The sequence below is a fragment of the Schistocerca serialis genome, chromosome 1, assembly GCF_023864345.2.
Source record: "Schistocerca serialis cubense isolate TAMUIC-IGC-003099 chromosome 1, iqSchSeri2.2, whole genome shotgun sequence".
Lineage (NCBI taxonomy): Eukaryota > Metazoa > Arthropoda > Insecta > Orthoptera > Acrididae > Schistocerca > Schistocerca serialis.
In genome coordinates, this window is record NC_064638.1 from 205,691,503 (window position 1) to 205,707,553 (window position 16,051).

General features: G+C 35.9%; 1 protein-coding gene across 3 annotated transcripts in view; it reads left to right on the top strand.

Annotated features, from left to right (window-relative positions):
• LOC126465694 (carboxypeptidase M) overlaps positions 1-16,051 on the top strand; it is a 500,418-nt gene that overhangs the window by 466,526 nt on the left and 17,841 nt on the right. For all 3 annotated transcript variants that reach the window (XM_050096325.1, XM_050096327.1, XM_050096326.1), the window contains exon 9: positions 3,654-3,746. In XM_050096325.1, coding sequence (XP_049952282.1) covers positions 3,654-3,746 — 93 coding nt within the window. The remainder of the gene's footprint in view (positions 1-3,653; positions 3,747-16,051) is intronic.

Here is a 16,051-nt window from a genome sequence, read left to right on the forward strand (position 1 = left end):
TTTCCATAATATTGTCCTCAAGTACATCGCCCTTGTATAGACCCTCTATATACTCCTTCCACCTTTCTGCTTTCCCTTCTTTGCTTAGAACTGGGTTTCCATCTGAGCTCTTGATATTCATACAAGTCATTCTCTTATCTCCAAAGGTCTCTTTAATTTTCCTGTAGGCGGTATCTATCTTACCCCTAGTGAGATAGGCCTCTACATCCTTACACATGTCCTCTAGCCATCCCTGCTTAGCCATTTTGCACTTCCTGTCGATCTCATTTTTGAGACGTTTGTATTCCTTTTTGCCTGTTTCACTTACTGCATTTTTATATTTTCTCCTTTCATCAATTAAATTCAATATTTCTTCTGTTACCCAAGGATTTCTACTAGCCCTCGTCTTTTTACCTACTTGATCCTCTGCTGCCTTCACTACTTCATCCCTCAAAGCTACCCATTCTTCTTCTACTGTATTTATTTCCCCCATTCCTGTCAATTGCTCCCTTATGCTCTCCCTGAATCTCTGTACAACCTCTGGTTCTTTTAATTTATCCAGGTCCCATCTCCTTAAATTCCCACCTTTTTGCAGTTTCTTCAGTTTTAATCTACAGGTCATAACCAATAGATTGTGGTCAGAGTCCACATCTGCCCCTGGAAATGTCTTACAATTTAAAACCTGATTCCTAAATCTCTGTCTTACCATTATATAATCTATCTGATACCTTTTAGTATCTCCAGGGTTCTTCCATGTATACAACCTTCTTTCATGATTCTTAAACCAAGTGTTAGTTATGATTATGTTGTGCTCTGTGCAAAATTCGACCAGGCGGCTTCCTCTTTCATTTCTGTCCCCCAATCCATATTCACCTACTATGTTTCCTTCTCTCCCTTTTCCTACACTCGAATTCCAGTCACCCATGACTATTAAATTTTCGTCTCCCTTCACAATCTGAATAATTTCTTTTATTTCATCATACATTTCTTCAATTTCTTCGTCATCTGCAGAGCTAGTTGGCATATAAACTTGTACTACTGTAGTAGGCGTGGGCTTCGTATCTATCTTGGCCACAATAATGCGTTCACTATGCTGTTTGTAGTAGCTTACCCGCATTCCTATTTTCCTATTCATTATTAAACCTACTCCTGCATTACCCCTATTTGATTTTGTGTTTATAACCCTGTAGTCACCTGACCAGAAGTCTTGTTCCTCCTGCCACCGAACTTCACTAATTCCCACTATATCTAACTTTAACCTATCCATTTCCCTTTTTAAATTTTCTAACCTACCTGCCCGATTAAGGGATCTGACATTCCACGCTCCGATCCGTAGAACGCCAGTTTTCTTTCTCCTGATAACGACATCCTCTTGAGTAGTCCCCGCCCGGAGATCCGAATGGGGGACTATTTTACCTCCGGAATATTTTACCCAAGAGGACGCCATCATCATGTAATCATACAGTAAAGCTGCAGTTGTATTGGTAAAAATCTACTCACCACTTGGTGGTGAGAGAACGCACATATAAAAGGTATTACACATGCAAGCTTTAGGTGTCATTGACTCCTTCTTCTGGCAGAAGGGTTGAAGCTGAAAGAATAGGGATGAAGGAAAAGGACTGATGAAGTTTAGGAAAGGGGATAAAATTTCAAAAAGTCATCCAGAATTCTGGGTCAGAGAAAACTTACCAGATGGGATGAGAAGGAGATACTGATTGTTGGGAACTGCACCAGATGAGATTTGAAAACCTGAGAACTTAAAGGTGGAAGATAGGGTCATTTGGAAGAAAGGGATTACAGCTAAAACATCATGCACAAATTAATAAGAGTGAAAAGCTAAGTACATTGTATGTGATAGAGGTGGGAAGTGGATGCCAAAAAATAGACAGGTGAGAAAATGAAAGGTGTAGAAAACAAAAACAGAGTGAAGAAAGTAATAGTTCCTGTGAAGTCATCACATCCAACCTTGGTACTACTGACCTCTTGAAAAAATGACTTAAGAGTACATCACATGTCACCCAGTATTATCCTGACCTTGAATGTATTAATCAGCTACTTCAACAAGGCCATGACTTTCTAAAATCATGCCCTGAAATGGGGTCCATTCTGTCTGAGATTTTGCCCACCGTACCTAGAATAGCTTTTCATTGTCCTCCCAATCTCCACAACATCCTTGTCCGACCCTATGCTCCTTCTGGACTCATTTCCCTACCTTATGGCTCCTACTCCTGTGACCATCCCCTGCAAGACTTACCACATGCATCCCCCTACCACCACATATACCAGCCTTGTAAGTGGCAAAACATATACTGTCAAAAGGAGAGCCACCTGTGGAATGACATATGTCATATACCAGCTTTATGTACACACTGTTCGGACTTTTACATCATCATGACTAAAATAAAGTTATCAGTTAGGGTGAGTGGACATAGTCAAAGAGTGCACACAATATCCTGTTGCAGAACATGCACTACAACGTGACAGTCGTGACCTCAATGCCAGTTTCACTATACTTTCCATCCAGATTCTTCATCCAGACACCATTTCTCTGAACTTCACGTAAATTTTTCCAGTATCAGCATTTCTTCACAGTAACTTTCCTTTCTTCACTCTGTTTTAGTATTCTACACATTTCATTTCGTGACTTCCATTTTTCACTGACCCCATCCCACCTCTATCACATACAATGCCCTTAGTTTTTCGCTCTTGTTAACTTATGCACAATTATTTAGTAGTAATCTCATCTGGTGCAGTCCCCAACAATCAATCTTTCCTTCTCATCCCATCCAGTAAGTCTCCCTTGACCCAGATTTCTGAGTGACTTTCCTGATCTCTACCACTTCTTCTAAAACTCACCAGTCCTTTTCTTTCACCTCTCTTCCTTCCCTTACAACATATCTGCCAAAAGAAGGATCCACTGGCTCCAAAAGTTTACATTCATAATACCTTTTAAAAGCTTAGTAAGAAGATTTTTGAATCTGTCCAATTACATTATATTTTCAAAAATTGATTATTTTTCTTGGTATTTTATACAGGTGTGTAACATTGTTAATGAAGGTAACTTGAGTATATCATTTAAATATGACATACATTTCAAACCTCAGTCATGAAGCATTTAGCCTCAGATGGTAAATTAGTACAAACCATAGTTTCAACTATAAGTCACTAAGACATTTACAAAGTTCATAAAATAACAGAAAGCTACAATAGTGGTAAAGACAGATCAATTGTCAATTTGTTCCTCCAACACAATCTCTCAATAGCTCCATTCAACATGAAGGACTCTCATCAGTGATGAGAAACAAGTCAAAGAACATATCAGTAGGAAGAAGCTGCTTTTTTACACTACATTAACTGTTTCTCAGTGATATGTTCCTTCACTTGTGCATAATTAACAATTTGGTAAGCATCATCAAGTGACCACCCATTATGGAAGTTGCTTAGCAGATTACACATGATCTTAGAAAACATTCATTCTTACCATGCAGCGAAAACCACACAACACTTGTGTATGAGAATAACAAGAACTTTGAACATTGGATACCGCAAAGGCAAGGGAAAAATAGAAATAATGTTTCGTTTTCCACTTGTTACTCAGTAGTTGTGAAAGCAGTAGTAAAATGAATTGTATTATTAACAAGATAGTTTTTAAAAGATAATATGCTTCTTTTCAGGTTTATGCTGATGGTTACATCCCTCGTGAGCTAGAATTTACAGTTGTGGAACAGCATCCAACACTTCTCAATGTTACATTGCATCCTGCAAAGGTAGGTGATGGGCCAGTTGTTAATCTGCAAAGAAAAGGGTCTCCACGACCATTGCCCCCTTATCAAGGTGATACCCAAAGTGGTGTAGCAGTGGCAGCAGCTCCTGCTCCTCCAAGGCTACCAGGAAGTATAGTGACAACTGGAGGTGACAGGGGAGAACCAGATGATTTACGTCTTTCACCTTACTCATATTACAGTCCAGCTTCTTATGAAAATAAAGCTGGGGCAAATACCAACCAACATTTCGTTTACTATCATCCCATCACTTCTTTCCTGGTGTGTCTAGTGGCCTTAGCACATAATTTATCTTAGTCATATCATGGTTTCTTTAGTAATATGCTCAGTATGCAGACAACTTTGCTGTATTGCAGCAATATGACATTGTGCAAAAAATAAAATCAATAATTTTTCTATATAAAGGGTGGCCATGGTGATGAGCTAGTAAGCTGATAATGTGGCAAAAGTTTAGACAGAAAGTTTTGTTAGTTCATCTGTTATCTGAGAAAGAATGCTTCCTGAAAACAGCCACTATCACCAAGTTACATACTAGGACTCATATGAAAATCAGAAGACCAAGCAACGAGACTGAATATTTACCTTCTAATTGTTCCGATGTCAATGGATCAATAAGCAAATAAAAAACTTAGGGTCACAGAAAAAGAATGAATAAACAGATAGCTGAAAAAATAAGAACACCAATAAAATAATTATATAAATTTAGACTGTAATAACTTATTAAGGTAAGAAGTAACTGAGGAAAAATGATGGCCTGAGAGAGATATGGCAGATAATGTTTACTAAATGTTACAACACAAATGAAGAAAAATGGATAAAGATCACTGAAAATGTGAAGGTTATGAAGGTTGCTGTGGGATGCTGACAATCCCTTACATTTCAAAAATAAAACAATAAAAATTAAAATAAAAAACAAGTTATCATCTGTAAAAGGTGACACAATTTTTGCAGCAGAACTTTGATGTGAAAGTAATCAGCACTATGAATTATATCAAAGGCTGCTGCAACTAGTACACTGAATAGCTTCACACATTCATTTGCCATTCACATATTCACTTGCCATGTTACCAAAATAACATTTGTTATGCCATGTCTGTGGCTTACACAGTTCATCTCTAACATTCATCATAATAATCCATGCTGGGCTGGACTCCTCATTGAGTGGTTACCTTTATCTTGCACTATGAAAAGATTCTTGTGTTGTAGTTGTAACTCTATATGATATATATGATACATTTCTGAAACAACAGCTTCAAGAGACACATAAAGTTATGTAACTCTTATTAGTGACATTATACGAACCATGAATTCACAAATAGAACTCATCCAAATTATATATCCAAAACTTCTGTTGGGAATATCCTCAAGGAATAGACAATGATCAGATTTTTAAAAAATGAGGAGATAGAAATGAAGAAAAGGTAGAGAGAGAGATTATTTATTGGAATTATGTGCAGTATTTCATGAAAGCATCGTACTTGTTAGGTGAACCTGTAGCCTGGTTATGTAAAATGAGTGCAAGAGTATGTAAATCATTAGTAAAACAAAGATAAGTAGAAAAATCATATTAATTTCAGAATTTTGTGGGAAAGCAAGTGAACAGGCAAATGCCGTCTAGCTTGGAGAGTTAGATGTTTTTCTCAAGAGTAAAAAAAAAAGGAGGAGGATGAAAAGCAGAATGATATGAAAATTGTTTCATGAGAGATGTTTTACCTATGTTTTACCTATTCAGCTTTCTCCTTCCAGTTTCTATCAAAGCATGAGTATGTCACTATGATTTTTTAAAATGTGTAGAACAAACATAATGACGAACTTGCTATGATGCAAGGTATATCACTCTTGTAAGCTCATCAATACATTAAACAACAGCTGAAACTGAGGTGGAACTTGGAACAAGATACAACAATTAAAGATGAAAATGGATGAATGATTATATGGAAGAAATAGCAAAGGATGTAGGGCGAAGTGTATGTCATTTTGAAGATCAATTGAAAAAAATGCTCTTGAAGAGGACCCAAAATATTTTGAACACACAATAAGCAGACAAATTTCAGAAATATGGGTTTTTATGGAAATACCAAGAAATACCATATTTTCTCCATTATTCAGTAAAACTTCAGTATATCCAAAGGCTTTATAGCACATGACTCTCACTTCTTTTCACAGTATGCTGAAGAATTTGGCTTGAGATAAACTACTAATTCTAACCTCATTTTTTGTGTGAGTATACTGTTAATGTTGTGAAATACCTTCTCTGCAGAAACAATTAGAGCTCAAGACATTTCTTTATGATGCTAGAACTATTCAAGCATCAATGAAATTAACTGAGAGTCTTCTCTAATTTTTACATGTAATGCTTGAGCATACTATCATCGTGGAGGTTTCTCAGCAAGAATGTTTTTATATGTCAGTTTCAGTTGGCACTCATATCATAGCTTGTTGTTGGTCACATGATCCTCCACTCACTCTGGATTTCAGCCACGCTAAGTGTTTGATTATATTACTGTTCTGGCACAATTTAGTGTCTTTTACAGCTTACTGTACTTACTTTCATTGGTAGATTTTGTTATCTCTTTCCTTATTATTCTTTCTTGTTGCATAACAAGGCAGACATAAAGAACAAGGAAGAAGAATGAGCTATTATAAAATAAAACCAAAATAGATAAAAAATAATGACAAAATTAGCTCTAATGTAAAATTATTGCTTATTGTCCCTGTTTAAAGATAACAGCTAAGAAACATTTTGAAGTGATTAATGAATGGAAAAACTCATTTGTTCTCTATTTATAAATAAAGCAGAGGCAAAAAATTAAAGAACATGATGACTGATACAAATACAAAAAGAAATTAGATGAAGTTAGATGAATTACAGAAAAAAGGAAGGAAAAAAGGAAGGACAAAGTAAGGAAAGCTTAGAATGAAATGTACTGTTGGTAATAAAATTATAAGAGAAGAAGCTCAAGTTTGGAATTGATAAGGATAGACTCTAAAATCAACCATGCTTTTTCTAAGAAACCATATAAAATGTAAATATAGCTGGGAGGACAGTGATTTGACTCCCACTCCTCCTGAATGTGAGTCCTGTGCTTCAAACACTGCCCCATTTCATTCCATCAGTAATAGAGAGAAGTGGGTCACAATGTTTGGGTTTATTGCTCCAGTTCCCCAAATACGTCTCTGCCCTATCCATTATTTATTATGTACTCCATACACCTTGTAAATGTTTAATTCACTCTTAAACATGTTTGTTAACTTTTTCTTCTACCTCTGCTTTGATATAGCTGTCATTGCTGTGGTTTTCTCTCTTTCTTTCCTTCTCTGCAGGCTGTAAACAGCAGTATATAATATATGACCTATTTTCAGAACACAATATAAGGAAAGAATGTTAATTAGCAGAGTAAGTAATTGATAAACCCTACTCTAGTGATTCACTAAGCATTGAGATCAGTGCTACATAGTTTATCATGGAAAATCAATAAGGTCAGTATAACATGAGATAATTTTTTAAGCACTACACTGATAATGCAGCTGTTGACAATGAATTTAATAGTTAGTTATATTGAGTATTTAAAGATCTTTGTCTTAAATAAAGCTAACCTCATCAAAGATCTTGATCTTTTCGCTTCTTCATAGGACAGGTTTACAACTTCTTGACATCATAAGGGAACATTGATGCACTCAGATAATCTTACTCTTATTTTCCATCTTCTGTAACTCCTTTCTTATATCTCAGGTCACATCATCCACTCATGTGCTTTATCTGTCTTTCTGGCTCCTTTGATTATGGAAAATCATAGCCTTGACAGCAAATTTAATTAAGTGATTCTTCACTGTAATGCAATGGCAGTGTTGCCTAATATTAGCATTTCTTGTGATAATACTTTGATGATACACTTATCCTCATAAAGAATGATTGTATGTCCTATACATCACATTGATTTTTGTTTCCAGCCTCTCTCTGTTTCATTTTTTTTACATTTTTTTCCTACTTCAGACTCATTTCTACCCATGATAGTTAATACTTTGTAAAGTTGAGTGGGCTAATTTAGATATATTCTTTAAAATAGAGTGTTAAACTTCAGTACTGCAATTTCATTCTGTCATGCAGTGTTTCCATATTGCATCTATTTTGTAGGTGACTTACTTTCCTTCTGCCATATCTCTACTCGTTTCTTTTTCTAGTTTTCTCCTGTAGTCAAATGATTGGCTAGTGATTTGTGGCTTCTGACAATTTTCTTTAATCTTTTTGCTTTAAAAATAGTTTTTATGTGCCCACTTATTACTCTTGCAGAGATTATTTAGCTACTTATGCAAGAGAGCTCATGGCTTATGTCAGTAGTCAAAGTTTTAATCACAAAGTGAAAAGGGTTATAGGGATACATACATAGGTCTGGAATGTACCTGAAATTAAGTAACATGTTTGCGATATTTTACAGAATAGTTTGGTGCTCTCACAGCTGCATGTAGAAAATTATCTGCCAGTGCTTCTTGCTCTCAGAAGTGGTGCTTTTACATTGGAAATATGTATTTTGAAAAGCAATCATAACTCTGTACCACAGAAAGTTTCAGAAGCAATACTTTAAATTAGTTTGTTTACATCAGATATGAGTTAGAGAGCAAAATGAAATGCGTGGTCAGCGGAACTGAAATAAATGTAAAGTGGTTGCCTTTTAAATGAAGGAGTAATGCAAGATTAGTAAAAACATGAGTACCATTAGTAAATCAGTAAAAATGGAGAAAATTCTTTGTCTTGGCAGCACACATCCTTATAAAATTAGTGAAGAAAAGCTCCTCATTGCTGGTCTACACATCACCATGTGTTACAGAGAGCTAATAATGAATCAGTGTGAGGAACTTCTTTTCACTAATTTTATAAGGATGTGTGCTGCCAAGACAAAGAATTTTCTCCATTTTTACTGATTTATTTATGATACTCATAGCAATTACAGGATTATATGGTGCCAACATCCTGCAAAATAATTTTTAACTATGTATTAAGTTCACATAATTGATCTTGAGAAAAGCATCCCACATGTGCCTTCATTGCTGCATGATTGATTCATCTGCAAGTGATCTTTTACATGAACTCTGTCTTATATTAAAGTAGACCAATTGACTGCACTGTATTTTTTGAAGTGGTGGGTAAAATATTTTCATTAGATATTATTTTCATGTAACATAAGGGCCATCACAGTCACAATTGCTGTCTACATAGTGAGCAACATTTATTAAGTGTCCTGCCACTTATGAGAACTCAAATGCATATACTGCAGCCATATAGTCAAATGTGCACTACTGGTCCTGTAAGTCCCACCTTATATTGAGACCACCACCACACTGTTGATTCACCCCTACATGCACTCAGGGCTCATGCAACACCAGCCCGGGCTGGTCCCGGGTAATACGCTAATTTTAAAATACTTCACAGCTAGTGAATGGTTGTCTTACCACAATTTTTGAACTGTTATATTTTTGTGAAACAAATTTAAGAAGAGATGCAGTAATTGTAAACTGAAATGTAGAATAAATGCCTTGTTGATAATTTTATGCTGGAATGCATGTAAAAATTAAAAATGGAAACTGTTTGTAATGGTGAAGGACAACAAAGTCAGAATTTTTAAATCTGGTATATTTATATCAAATTTGTAAATACTTTTGTTGAGCTTCTCCTTTTATGAAATAATGACAAAAAATATTTAGAACACACAACCACTACATTTAAGTAGAGAATATACTGTAGATTAGTTGACTAGAAATTTATTTTATATCCAGTACGACGTGAAAGAAGACACAATTTAACAAAAAAAGATGATGAAAGAAAGCAATAAAAACATTTAATCAAATTCATAAAACACACACACACACACACACACACACACACACCCACACACACACACACACACAAAAGCACAAGCACAAATTACAGATAACTCACTGTGGGGGAAAAAACATTGAGCAATAGGATGGAGAAATTGGGAGAAAAACAACTACAATAGATACTCATTGTCAACATATTTAAGAATGAAAAAGAATGAAGCAGTAGACACAATTACAGTCACCATTATGACATTTGATTAATGAGATGCACACTGCACTTGTACTATTCTAAAATTTGTGCCTGTTATGGTTAGCATTGAAATAACATACTTGTATATAACATTGCATTAACATAATATTTTAAAAATATGACAGATGTTGTAGTTCCAATTCTTTCTCTCATAGAGGTTAATTTTGCAGAAATGACTAAATCTAATTTAGTATGTGGATTGCTTTATTTGAACTCATCACATTCTCTCCACTAAATTCTGGGATCAAAATGATAGAAACATTCACTAATTTGTAGTTGTGATGATGCCTAGACATTAATTTTAACTTGAATATGTGAGTACGCTTTATTCTCAGAAGACTGACAACCTTTTTTCTGTAAAAATATAACTTAATGTGAGATCACAATGTTAATTTTTAATGTGATAGGGCAGGTAACTCAGATGGAACAACTTGTCTTTGGTACTACATTGTCATTTATTCAAATCATTATATTTTAATCTTACCAAAATTAAAAGAGTTCATGTTCCTTTTTGTTTGTATTTTACAGTTTTAACATATCGTGAATAGTATGGAAGTGGTAATTGTAGAGATTACTGTAGATCTCAACTAGTTGTGCAGATCTGAATTTCATTAGCACAAAGATAGATTTGTTTGTACCATGCATAACAAAGGTGTATCTGTGTTGGCAAGGATATATTTTTATCAGATTGGTTGACAGCAAATATTCATTGCAGTCCATGCATGTAATAGTTTGATTTGATTAGACAATATTTAGAGTGGTACAGTAAAGATAGTTAAAAGGCAAGATGAAAGAAATGAAATACAAACTCCCTTGTGCAAGCTTTCAAAATTAGCAGTTTGCTTTTAGGAGATAAAAGTCATATTTGAAAAATAAGTGGGAGGAAGAGAGACATGACATTAAGTCCTCAATCAAAATTATTTTTCTTGGTGATAATAATGAGTAACCTCTATAGAACACTCTTTGTTCCATTCCCTTTCACTTTCATTTCCACGGAGGAAACTTCTCCATGACTAGTATACTTTTCACTTGTAGCATCAGATAAAAAATATTTTGTACAAGTATAAACACAAATGAAATACAAATCAATATCAGTATTGTCACAGTATCAACAAAAATAAAAAATTTGCAAAATATAATGCATTGGATAGATAAAAAATGTACTCACCAAGTGGTGGGAGGAGAAGACACATAAAATGTATTACGTGTGTAAACTTTTGGAGCCAGAAGGGTTGAAGAGGAAGAAAGAGGAGTGAAGTAGAAGGATTGGTGAATTTTAGGAAAATGGGTAGAATTTGGAAACATCATCCAGAACTCCCAGTCGGATGAGATCCAGGATTCTGGGTGACAATCTGAATTATACCCCCTTTCGTAAACCTCACCAACCATACTTCATCCCTCTTCCTTCTCCATTAACCCTTATGCCAGAAGAAGGAACCACTGGCTCCAAAGAAGCTTGCATATGTAATAGCTTTTATAAGTTTGTTCTCCTGCTGCTACTTGATTACTACTACTATGCTACAACTCTGGAAAAAAATAAAATAAAGTAAAACATGTTTCTATGAGTTTTTGAGTCTGTCAGCTCTTCCTCAAAAAAGTATGAAACCATGCAAATGTGTTCATATTTACTCAAGATAAAGAGTGCTCAGAAGTAGATGCTGCATTTTGAATAGTCAAAATCTAGAACTATTAGTAATGAGATAAAGCTATTCTACAATAACAAAGAAATTGTGTATGAAGGTAGCAACAGAAATAATATCATTCAGAATCAGAGTTTAAAATCCCACTACACACAGAATGGGTGACATTCATACAGTGACAAGAACCAGCAAAGAATAAGTTTCTTGCTAATGCAATAAATGATTTACTTGTCATCCAAGAGCTATGAGCAGTAGAATGGACATAAAGGTACTATGGAAGCTGTGTATCTACAGAGAGCCCATCCTCAGATGGTAATGTACATTCAGAAAATGTAAAATTCTGCATGTGGATTTGATTGTATCTGCAGCTTCAGTCTGTCACAAATTTCAAGTGTTATATTAAGATCATTCAAACCTGAAGATACTTATGATGAAACAGAAGGACAAATAATTGTTCTAACACAATGAGCAATGAGTGGGGTAAGAAGAAAATATAAGATCAAGAACCAACCAACAGCTTTTTAAATGAGAAAATGCTGTTGAAATGTCTCTGACAAATGAACATGAATCACTAGCTAAAAGAAAGTCATGTGTGTCATCACAAGAATGTGACATGCTATCCACCACCAAAATGATTTCCATCCACTCTTGTCCCTTACGGCTCAATTGTTACAGCTGTTACTGATATCCAATACATCTCATTTAATGCTGACATTGATGTGTCCTCAGTTTTTCTCCTCCTTTCAAGCTGTTATGCATTTCTCACACTTTATTTAATTTATCTTTCATGTACAATGTAAGAAAAAGGTAGATTGCTACTTACCATAAATATGACACATTAGGTTGCAGACAGACACAATTAAAAGACATTTACATATTATCTTTTGACCACAGCCTCATCAGAAAAGGAAAGAGAAACACACACAATTCATTCATACAAGTAAGCACCTCATGCACACATGACTACCAACTCTGGAAGCTCGGACCAGAATCATTCTGGTAAGTAGCTATCTATCTTTTCCTTACGTTGTTGATATCCAACCTAGGGTTTCGATTGTTTGTTTTATCTCTCATATGTTTATGTTAAACATTGTCCCCTCTACAAATTCGCGCTTATTTCCGTGTTCTGTATACACTGCTTGCTTTTTAAAATACTACTTGTGTTGGTTCATCCCCTCCTTCTCTCTCTCTCTCTCTCTCTCTCTCTCTCTCTCTCTCTCTCTCTGCCAATTTTTAATTTTATACATTGAATTGTTACACTCTTGTTTCTCATTTTATTGTAGTCCACTCATTTGTATCTGCATTTTGTGGTCCAACACTAAACGATCAGCTAACCTGACTTTTATAAACTCTGTGCTAGTTAATTGCACAGTAGCCTACTGCTGTTGTTCTTGTACTTCAAATAAGACACTGCCAAACTCAAAACATTTCTTCAATCCACATGGTCTAATCAGTGCACTTTATTATTGCTCAATTACTAAGGTGTGTGGTAATCTCTCCTCTTTGCAGTTAACATTTCTAAATGATTCAGTTTGGCAAACTATAATTGAATTTCACAACAAGGATACCTTTTACCTATCTTTACTGTTTCTTCATGTTTCTACTTCCTTTCAAAGCAAAAATGCGGATTGGCACCACTTACCTGAAGCTGAGGGTGGCATATAGATACACATCACATCACAGGTATGTCACCAGCTTTTTAACTACTACAGTTTTTCCATGTTCATGCACTTAACACATGGACACCAAAACACTGTCTCTGTTTTACGTGAAAGTGTATAGTTAAAATGGAAAACAAGTGGTAGTTTGAAAGCTAGTGACATGTCTGTGCTGTTGCACGTGTCTGTGTGCCACCCATCAATTAATTTCAGATGAGAGGTTGCCTTACCACCTTTTTGGTAATTGTTTCCATTCTGGAATTTCTTTTGTTTTAATATTCTTTTTCTAATATGACATAATGATATCTTCATGTTACTATGCATGTGACTTTTATGAAAACTTAAGAGAAGGTGTACAAATGAACTGCTATAATTTATTATGCAGTACATTCATTCACGGCATGCCTGTCTTTCTTTGCATTTACTCAGTACTATGAACTATCTCATGCAGTCGAAATATATACTTAGTTTCACATCTTGCATTGGATTACTTCAGAACTGCACAACACACTCTTTTTCATAGCATTACATGCAGCATAGTTCTGATGAAAATATAGTTGTATGTGATCTTCCTGTTGTACCAAATGAAAACTATAATACTCTGATTTTTTCATTTCCAAAACCATTCAGGTATATAATTATATTTATTGTAATCTGTCTATATATAATGTAAGACTCCTTTTTATTACCATTTTAAATAAAAAATAATAATGAAATACTAATCGACTACTTTTATTACTATCTTTCATTTATTGCTTTGTAAATACACAAAAACATTTAAGAAAATTACAAGATACAGTTCACTTTTTACTGTTCTTCTTTAGCACAGATGAAAAAATGTATTTTTCAACATTTTTCAGTTTACAGTAGTGAAGCATGACAGTGGAGTCAGTCCCTACTCTTTTATCATCTTTAAGTTCCTAAAGAATGTAACCTGTCATAATTTATGTGAAATTAAATTATACCAGTATGAGGAAGAATACTGGACTTAACCTGGTATTATATTTGAGACAGTACACAATATAAAAATTGCTTATGAAGTGCTTTTGCAAAACAAATACAATAAACTGCTTAAAAATGTTTTTGCACCACCCGCAAGTCTGCAGACTTATGTGGGCTTAGAATATCGGGGAAAAAAGCTGTATGAAACTCAAACATAAAGGATATCTGTTCAAAAGTGCATAGCTTTGCACATACATGAAATCAAAATATGCTGCAGAGTAATGACTTATACCATGTTGCTCAACCCTATGCGCTATAATACACTTGAATTCTTCTTGGCTTGCTCTCCACAACATTTGTTGTATCTGTAAATGGGATAACAACAAATAACGGAAGGCATGAGTAATCAACAAGGTTTATTCCTCTACAAGTGAAGATACATACAACACTTCAGTGATGGAGCTAGCACTGTCACTGGGATGTCAATCAGCAAAGTCTGTGGATGAATCTGATGGCTAAAGTGGCAAGTAGTAAAAATCACTGAATAGTCCATTTCCAAGAGAAGTTGAAATACAGATGAGGGCAAACTAAATGGCATGGCATTGAGATACCAGCAGCAGTGAAGTCCAAGATGAGACTGCCTGGCCTGAGGTTCCATATACACTTACAAAGCCCTGGCAGTGTAGGAGTATGCCTGGTGTCAATGAGTCTATAATGACATGATACTGTGTGATTGGTGCAGTACCATCATGCTGCTGTTTGACATGGGTAAACGAGCAAGGTGTTGCTGCATTACTATGGAGGCAACTATGTCCATAGGCTATGCCTGCACTATATAGTTGGGTGACACTACATATGAACCAGGTATGGCTGGTCATTGGCTGTGTGACATTGTGTGCTGTGGGCGTTTGGCAGTACGCATCATGAAGTACAAATTGATGATACCACACTCCCCCCCACATCAGATGCCTCACCATGCGGTGTACTATGAGGGGCCATGATGAGGGTGGGGAGGGCTGGAGGCAGGGTGATGAGGTTAAACCAAGAGCTGGGTGCAGGCATAGTTGACCCACATTCCAGCATTCACTGCGCAGGCCCCTAGAAAAACCAGAAGAAAAACCAGAGGTGGTATGTGCCTTCTAGCTGTCTGGGTGGAAGCAGTCCTGTGATGAAATTTGCAAGTCCTGGTCCATGGACATCTCGGTAGACACACAAGTCAGACTATGATCCCAGGTCCCCACAAATGACCACTGTCAAAAACCCTGAAATACACCATGGCATAGGCTTGGAATTTCAAGGGGGACAAAGGAGCACCTGGAGAATGTGGAGGAAAGAGGAGATGCAGTGTAGTCTGGTGAGACCTGCCATGTAGAAGTTCAGCCGGGAACATATCTCCAAGGTGCATCGTACAATATGTCAGTAAGAACAGAAGCAGAGCATTTTCCTTGGAGTGAGACAGCCTTAATTTCGAATTTTATGCTTTGATGGTACAAACAAATTGCTCTGCTTTACAGCTAGATTGTGATAAGGAAGGTGCCGATCTGATATGGGGGGGGGGGGGAGTGCCATTAGCATTACAGAAAGATACGAATTCTGTTGAAATGAGTTGTGGGCCCTTACCAGATACAATGGTTGGTAATCCTTCCTGACAGAATATAGTTGCTAAAACTTGAATTGTGCTGGTCAACATTAAGGAAATTTGGAAAAAAGTGTTCATGACAACAAGCCATTGCAAACCCCAAAATTTCCCTGGAAAATTGATGTTGAATTCATTGCCAGGGGGGAGCAGGTATGTTCTCAGTGCACTCCTTGCAATGCACAATCATGTTTTCAATGTCCTTGTCCATCCCTAGCCACATGTGGTGCCACTTGGCCAATTGCTTCATACAAATGATTTCTCAATGTCCTTTATGAAGTAATTCCAACCCCTCCTGCCACAGAGATGCCAGGATCAGCAACCAGGTCTATTGATTTGGTGTGTGT